At 52.9% G+C, this 8,510-nt stretch overlaps 1 protein-coding gene across 1 annotated transcript; it reads right to left on the bottom strand.

The window, feature by feature from the left end:
• Nucleotides 1-1,166: 1,166 nt before the first annotated feature.
• LOC122189024 (guanylyl cyclase-activating protein 1-like) lies at nt 1,167-6,405 on the bottom strand. The gene is made up of 4 exons (XM_042887797.1): nt 6,208-6,405; nt 4,490-4,639; nt 2,013-2,103; nt 1,167-1,294 (listed from the first exon to the last, which is right to left on the bottom strand). Exons 1-4 carry the CDS (start codon nt 6,403-6,405, stop codon nt 1,167-1,169), a joined length of 567 nt encoding a protein of 188 aa, XP_042743731.1.
• Nucleotides 6,406-8,510: the final 2,105 nt, after the last annotated feature.

The following is an 8,510-nucleotide window of genomic DNA, read 5'->3' as shown; positions in this document are numbered from 1 at the left end:
CGCTCTGCCGGCCCCGCCTATCCCTCCCTCCCGTTGGTCGCTGCTCCCCAGGCTCCGCCCCCCACTCTGCCACGCCCCTTCGGCCTCGCCCCGCCCACCGCCCTTCTCTCGCTCCGTCCCTCCCGTTCGTGCGTTGCGGGGATTTGGCGGCGGGGCCGGGCTGTGAGGATAAGGAGCGGTTTAACGCAAGAGATCCGTGAGCGCCATTTCTACAACTTCCCGGTTCACCTTTCTGCGGTGTGAGCAGCGATCTGATTGGAACTGAGTTACTGGGCACGAATGAACGTGGATGCCAACGCACCGCGTGTGCACGGCTCAGCTGCTCCAGTGCAGAGCCCGAACTCTGAGCGCGTGCACTGCTGTGTCACATCGCCCGGTACTGTGTGAGGAATGAAGGAATGCCACTTTCTGACACTGCACTGGGGTCACGGCGTTTTCTTCCTGGATTTCAGGGGACTGCAGCACCGTCACAGCATCACTGCAGCACCGTCACAGCACTGCAGCACCGTCAACAGCACTGCTGCACCATCAACAGCACTGCAGCACCGTCAACAGCACTGCTGCACCATCAACAGCACTGCAGCACCGTCAGAGCACTGCAGCACCGCGCTGTGCCCATCCCTGGCACCAACCCTCACTGGCAGCAGCAATGCTGCTATGACAGCAGTGTCCTATCAGCCCTACGGCAGGTATTCCCTTCTGCCCAGGGGTTCCTAGAGATGGAGCTGCAAAGCTGCCGAGCTCCGGATGCAGTGTGAGTGCTGCAGAGGTGTTGGTGGCACGGTGGTGGAGCGGGGTGCTGATGCCCTTCATGCTGGTGATTGCTGGGGTCTTTCTGTGCACATCAGAGATTTCTCCATGCTGCGTTATCACAGTGCTCATTGACTGGCATTGCCCTGAGTGCAGCACACAGCAATGGATGCGGGCTGTGGGTCGCAGTCGGGGTGCTGAGCTGTTGGCCTTTGGGCTGTAGGAAATCCCCGGGCAGTGCTGCACAGCACCCGTTGTTCCAAGCCTGCTCTGCAAGCACAGTTCCCATGTCCATGCAGCAATATGCTCTGCGATGCCCACAGATCTATGGCAGTTCCTTTCTGTCCTCCTTTCCATCCTTACATGTGTGGAATTTTGTCTGTTCGTCCTTCCTGGCTCGCTCTCCCCAGCCCCATTTACACGCTGTGCCGGCGGTTGTTGATCATGGCCACGATGTGAGACAGATCCAAACTCTTCATCATCACCTCCATGAACTCGTCGTCCTTCCTTGCTCCCTCCACAAATTCATCCAGGGAAAGTTCCCCTGTGGGGCACAGACAGAGCAGAGTGGGATGGGGGCTCTCAGGGGGGTTTCTGCCTTTCCCTATGGGTGGATGCTGGGCTGGATGTGGCTCTGGGCAGCCTGGTCTGCTGGTTGGTGACCCTGCACATAGCAGGGGTTGGAAACAAGATGATCATTGTGGTCCTTTTCAGCCCAGACCATTCTGTGATTCTATGACTTTTAGAGGCACTGCCAGCAAGCAGCACCTGCTCCTCCCTCTGCCATCAGCTACACCCAAAAAGGGACAAAGAAACCCTACAGAATGCATGCAGACAAAATATGGCCAAGGACTGGGTACAGGGAATGAATCCCATTGCACCCATTATGTGTGGTGGAGGAGAAAAGCTTCTCTGCAAAGTGCGTGGCTTCGTGTGAGAAGGAAACACAAAAGGAAAAGATGCACAGATGAAGCAAAAGAGGAGCCACAGGATCAGAGAATCGGTTTGGGTTGGAAGAGACCTTAGGGATCGTTTGGTTCCAACCCCTGCCAGGGGAGGGACGCCTCTCCATAGAGCTCACAGCCCCATCCCGCCTGGGAGCACGGGCAGCTGTGTGGCATTGGGGCATCTCAGTGGGGTGGCAGCAGGGCTGGGGTGGCAGCAGGGCTGGGTTGGCAGCAGGGCTGGGGTGGCAGCAGGGCTGGGGTGGCAGCAGGGCTGGGGTGGCAGCAGGGCTGGGGTGGCAGCAGGGTGTTTCTCACCATCTCCGTTCACATCGATTTTGTTGAAGACGCGGTTGGTGAACTCCTCCGCGCTCGTCTCGTGGTCGCCACCATTGATGGCACGGATGGCCTGGAAGAGCAGAGCGGGATAGGAAAACACTATGGGAATCCTCAACCCTGACAGCTGGCCCAGAGGGGAACGAGGGTCTGCAGTGTGGGAGGAGCGGGTCGGACCTGAGAGCTGCCCTACATTGGGTTGGGTCTACCTGCTGGAGGGGAGCTCTGCAGAGAGGAACCTGGGTGTCCTGGTGGATGACAGGTTGGCCATGAGCCAGCAGTGTGCCCTGGTGGCCAAGAGGGCCAATGGCATCCTGGGGTGCATTGCAAAGAGCGTGGCCAGCAGGTCGAGGGAGGTGATCTTCCCCCTCTGCTCTGCCCTGGTAAGACCTCACCAGGAGCACTGTGTCCAGTTCTGGGCTCCCCAGCACAAAACAGACAGGGATCTCTTGGGAAGAGTCCAGCAGAGGGCCACCAAGATGGGGAGGGGCCTGGAGCATCTCTGCTATGAGGAAAGGCTGAGTGAACTGGGTCTGTTCAGCCTGGAGGAAAGAAGGCTGAGAGGGGACCTGATCCAGGTCTGTAAATATCTGAGGTGTGGGGGGCAGAATGGTGAGGCCGGACTGTTTTCAGTGGTGAATGGAGACAGGACAAGGGGAAACGGCTGGAAACTGCAGCATAGGAATTTCTGCACCAATGTGCGAAGGAACGGCTGTGCAGTGAGGTGAGGAGCACTGGAACAGGCTGCCCAGGGAGGTGGTGGAGTCTCCTGCTCTGGAGATGTTCCAGACCTGCCTGGATGCCGACCTGTGCGACCTGCTGTAGGAACTGCGTTGGCAGGGGGTTGGACTCCATGAGCTCTGGGGCTCCCTTCCAACCCCTACAATTCTGTGATTCTGTGATTCTGTGAATGGAAGCACTGCTGATAGGGCAGAATGGGGATCCTGAGTGAGATCTGCCCCGAGTTTGGTCAGCAGTGGGGCAGAGCGGGGGTGGAAACCAACATCTGTGCTGCATCCTGAGAGCTGCTGTGTGAGTAGAGGTGTCCCTCTGGAACACAGCGACCAGCCCAGCCAAGGGCAGGTTGGTCCTCAGTTGGGTGTGGGGGAAGGTGGGGGAAGAGCCAGGATCTGACAGGTGAAAGTAAAACGTGGAGTAACACCTTGAAAAGGGTAAGGAGGAGAAAACAAGGGAAAATGAGGGGAGAAGGGGGAAATGGGGGAAAGCGAAAGAAAAAGGAGAAAATAAACCACAAGGAAGTGGAGGAAAAACAAATGAACAAAAGAAAATGGAGGGGAAAAAACAAAACAAAACAAAAGGAAGCGGAAGAAAAAAAGAACACAAAATAAAAGAGAAAAATGAAACCAAAAGAAAACGGAGGGAAAAAAAAAAAACAACAAAAGAAAATGGAAAAACACATAAGAAAACAAGGAAAAATAAGGGATGTGAGATGAAAATGGGGAAAATCAAAAGAAAATGGGGAAGAAAAAGAAAACAAAGGAAAACAAGGAAAAATGGGGGAATAAGGGGAAAAACAAGGAAAAAACAGGAGAAAGGTGAGAAAAAGGGGAGAGCATTTGAAAACCAGGGGAAAAATGGAAAGTTGGGAAAAAAACCATTGGAAAACTGAGGGAAAACAATGGAAAAGTTGGGAGAACTGGGAAAAAGAATGGTGAGCAGGGAAAATAAGGGGAGAAGAGTGGAAAGCAGTGGAAAGCAAGGAAAAAAGAGAGGAAATAATGGAAATGGATAAAAATAGACAAAAACGAGGGAAGGCGAAGGGAAACCAGGGAAAGTCAAGTGAAAACCAGAGAAAACAGGGAAAGACCATTGGAAATGGGAAAAGAAGGGAAAAGAAAACTCCTGAATATGGGGCAAAAGAGGGGAAAAGAGGGGGAAAGAAGTGCCTCCAGCGTGAGGCTCTGGCAATATCGCCTGTGGAATGGCCATTTCCTATCCCTTCTCTTCTTTTGCTCTTTTCAGTCTTTGTAGGAGCCGTTGCCTAACACTGTCTTGCCTGTAATGCCTATTTATTGTAATTAGCAAATTAGCCAATTTTAGCTCCAAGAAAAGTGTTCGTTGTTTGGTTCTTTGTCCTTTATTAGTTCAGCGTCTTTCTAAGCTCCAATGGAAGAGACCAAACGGAGACCCTCTGATTGCTGCCATGAAGCCGCTGCTGTTGCACTGAGGGACATTGAGGGGCTGAGCCTAAAAGGAGGGACCGATGGAGGGCATTCCCTGTATCTGCTCCTCCTCTTTGCAGCTCCTGCATGGATGTTGGGTTCTCAGCCTCTGCTCCCAGGGAATGGGGACGGGAGGGGATGGGCTCAGGGTGCAGCAGGGAGGGTCGGCTTGGAATTGGGAACAACCTGTGCTGCAAAGAACGGTCAGCACTGCACAGTTGCCCAGGGGAGCCCCCATCCCTGGGGCCGTTCCAGGACCACGTGCTGAGGACTCACCTTGATGATGTTGAGCAGCTCGTGGCGGTCAATGCAGCCGTTCCCATCCACGTCGTACAGCTTGAAGTACCAGCGCAGCTTCTGCTCCATCTTCCCACGCAGCACCAGGCTGAGGGCTGCCACATATTCCATGAAGTCGATGTACCCATCCTGGGGCAGAACAAAGCTTACAAACAAAGCTTACAAACAAAGGGACCCGTCAGTGCCTCTGTGCCGTGATGAGGATGAGCTCCTCTCTGCAGCACCACTCTGCGCTCCCGAGGTTTAAAGCCAGCTTAAATCTGGATTGGGAATCTCTGATCCACTCCTCTCACCATCATGCTCCCTGTACCTGGGTTTTGTCTCAGGATGATGGAACCTGGATTGGAACTTGGCCTCAAGATGTGGTTCATTGCAGCACACGGAGCTCATGGGAGAGCTCTGAGCAGCGCTGCATCCCTGGGTGGGTGGTCGCTTCTGAACCTCCCAAGGAAGGGCAGCAGGGAGGGGGAACAAGAAACACAGCTGTTAATTAACAGAGCTGCTTCTCAGCACTGTCATTACTGGGACAAGGTGTTGGGAGGAGGAGTATCTAGGGAGACAGCCAGGGGTCCCGGTGTGCTGGTCCTGGTGTAGGAGCCACGTGGGATTGATGGAATCCATGGAACACCTGGAAACTGCTTCCTCCAGGGTGTTATAAAGATCTGTATGGTATTGAAGTCTGGAATTTGAATCCAGAATTTGAGCCTTTACTGTCTAATGTTTGTATTCCTGAAGGACAGTGAAAGGCTCAAGAAAGCTCCAGCTTCCAGCCTCACCTCCTCCTGCTGGCATCTCACGGGTCAAACGAGCTCAAACCAATTAACACAATGCAGTGATATCTCAAGATTCGTAGGTGAGCTTGAACGAGGCTGTTAGACAACGAGAAGTTACTCCCTATGGCTGTCACCTGTGTCATTGACGCACGCTGATTTGCCCCTTGCATTCTGCTGCCTTACACCAACACCCCTCGGCATTGTGACAAAAAACCCCAAATTGCCCAGTGCTGCTGGGGTTGGTTTGCTGTTAGGGGTTGTTACTGATGGTCTGGATGAGGGGATTGAGGGCATCTCAGTAAGCAGGGATGTAAGTAAGTAGGGGTTGGTCTGTATCCACAGGGAATGGTGATGGGATGGGAGGGGATCACAGCATCACGGAATGGCCTGGGTTGGAAGGGACCCCAAGGATCATGAAGCTCCAACCCTCCCACCGCAGGCAGGGCCGCCAACCTCCACATTTCATAGCAGCCCAGGCTGCCCAGGGCCCCATCCAACCTGGCCTCCAACACCTCCAGGGATGGACGGGGCATCACAGCCTCTCTGGGCAGCTGTTCCAGCAAGAAACACCAACTGTGATGTGTTCAGGGCAGGAGGGAGTGCCATTCGTCACCTCATAGTCAGACCTTTGTCCCAGGGAACAGCAATAGGACGGGAGGGGATGGGCTCAGGGTGCAACGGGGAGGGTCGGGTTGGAATTGGGAACAATCTGTGCTGCAATCAGCACTGCACAGCTGCCCCGGGCCGTGGGAAGCCCCCATCCCTGGGGGTGTTCAGTGAGCACAGGGATGTGGCACTGGGGGACGCGGGCAGTGGGATGGATCCAAGTTGGACTGGGCATCTCAGAGCTCTTTCTCAACCTGATTCCACAACTCTGTGTTTCTCTGGTTCTACAGGGCGCATCCTTTCTCGCAGAGAACTCACCTTGTTCATGTCGAAGGTACGGAACATCTGCTCGATGTACTCGTTGGCCTGGGGGTCCAAGCCCCGCAGCCCGAAGAACTGCTTGAATTCGTGCTCTGTCAGCTGCCCAGAGGGACACTCTGTCATGAACTTCTTGTACCAATGGTGGATCTCCACTGCCTGCAGGTCGTCCACCGTGGAGCTGTTGTTGTTTCCCATGGCCAGTGATAGGAACCCTGCAGGAATGGTCCTCCCCGTCCCGCTGCTCTCACAGCAATGCCCCTTTGCTCCCATCCACGTTCAATGTTAGTCCCAAAGTAAAAACCTCTGACCTTCCCCAAGCCCATTAGAAACGTTAATCTGCTTAGAGGCTGCTTTACAGACCCCTGAAGTTTCAATGATACAAACATTCTGCTTAGAATGAAAAGAAGGTGTGAGATAATCCAGCAAAGCTCTGCTATTCCAGGAGCTGCATTGGGGTGAGGAGGTTAAGCAGATGCCTCAGAGCTGCTCTGCTTTTGGACGCTGCCCTATTTTTAACCTTGGTATAACTAGACACAAAGATGAGATGGAAATGCTGTAGGATGCGAGGTTTGGGGGGGAGGTGAAGGTCTGCTCCTCTGTCTGGATTTGTAGACTTGGAGGTCATGGGTAATTTGGTGTATAGGACCAAGAATGACCCATCAGCATTAGGCCTGTGGGAAAAGTCCTGTCTCCACAAATGGCACAGATGGGGAACCAGACCCTGCTGTGACTCTGCTGGCCCCAGAAACACGATGGAGGGGCAGTGAACCCCTGCAGAACCCATCTCACAGAGCACAAAGTGGTGCTGCCAGGGAACACCACTAATCATAGAATCATAGAGCCATAGGATGGCCTGGGTTGCAAAGGCCCACAGTGCTCATCTGGTTCCAACCCCTGCTGTGTGCAGGTCACCAACCAGCAGCCCAGGCTGCCCAGAGCCACATCCAGCCTGGCCTCCAATGCCTGCAGGGATGGGGCATCCACAGCCTCCTTGGGCAACCTGTGCCAGTGCCTCACCGCCCTCTGCATGAAAAACTTCCTCCTCATATCCAACCCAAACCTCCCCTGTCTCAGTTCTGGACATTTTAACTCCCCCTGCCTCTCAGCCTCCTTTTTACAATACAGCTTCATCTCAAAGTACCTCACACACCAAATTGCTCAGCATGGCCCTGGTGCTTGCAAAACCTTTGTGTTCCTACGGGAGGCCATGGACAGAGTCCAGCTCTGCCTCTGTTGCCCACGTTGCTGACATCAAATCTCAAGTTTTGTTCATGTTCAGTCTAAGTGTATTTTAAAACACAGCAAAGCAAAGGGTTGTAAATCATTACTTAGCACTGGGGAGTATCTGGTGCCTTGAGCACTCACAACAAGTGGAATCTGGAAAGAAACAGTAAATGAAAAGCTATTTTTGTGCAGAAAGACTCCGTGATATACAACAACTCCCATGAATCACATAATTGGCAGCTTGTGGGCAAAACAAAATGCATACCATTTTGTTAACGATTTGTAGGAATTAGTTTTTACTGTGAGAATAGATCAACCCACTGCAAATGCCATGGCAGAATGTTTTACTCGTAGACAAAGGAAACTTGCTTTGCTACCAGTCAGATCTTTTTTCCAGCTGAAGGACACAGGAGGTGACAAAGCTTCACTCTGTGCTGCCAGGGAGAATCTGTGCAGTCTTATTTTTTCAAGAGGCAGATTGATTTTTGCAGTACCAGGGCCAAATGAACGGAGCCTTTAGTGGGAGGAGACACGAGGGCTGCTTTTCCTAGCAGGGATGTCATGTTGCTTTAATTTTTCTTATTGATGGTGTAAACTCATCTTGCAGATCTTACAACAGTGTGTGCTGATGAACAGGGAAATATATTTTGGCATCCTTGACCAGTTCATCAAACCTAGCTGTTGGGTACTCTTCTAGATACTGAAGAATGCCCCTAATGTGTAACCAGGTATGTGGTGATAAGTGGAAAGAGTTTTCTTCCCAGTTCCAGGATAAATAATTAATGAAAGAAGATCATCCCCTGCCCCAGCTTCTCCTGGGGCTGCCATAGGGGAGGTGACACCCATCTCCTGAAGCCACAGGACCAGTCAGCAGAGCACCTGGCTGCCGGTCACTGCCCAGGCTGTGGGAAGTGCTGTGGGGGTGGGGATGGGCACTAGGGGGCTGCACAGGTCTGGCTGTCCTCAAAGGTCTCATCCAACTGAACTATGGTCTATTCCTATTCTAGTCCAGTCTGGTGTATTCCCATTCCATTCCACTCCACTCCATTCCATTCCATTCCATTCCATTCCATTCC

Source organism: Lagopus leucura, unplaced genomic scaffold (genome assembly GCF_019238085.1).
Source record: "Lagopus leucura isolate 7727_CA_CO unplaced genomic scaffold, USGS_WTPT01 Super-Scaffold_100122, whole genome shotgun sequence".
NCBI lineage: Eukaryota > Metazoa > Chordata > Aves > Galliformes > Phasianidae > Lagopus > Lagopus leucura.
This window is presented reverse-complemented; position numbering and strand designations above follow the sequence as displayed.

What these genes read in the sequence shown, in the direction of transcription:
- LOC122189024 (XM_042887797.1), bottom strand. Translation starts at nt 6,405, where the DNA reads ATGGGAAACAACAACAGCTCCACGGTGGACGACCTGCAGGCAGTGGAG. An exon ending in GTACCTTCGACATGAACAAG is followed by an intron (nt 4,640 to 6,207) that starts GTGAGTTCTCTG and finishes GTTCTGCCCCAG; the next exon opens with GATGGGTACATCGACTTCAT. An exon ending in AGCTGCTCAACATCATCAAG is followed by an intron (nt 2,104 to 4,489) that starts GTGAGTCCTCAG and finishes CTGCTCTTCCAG; the next exon opens with GCCATCCGTGCCATCAATGG.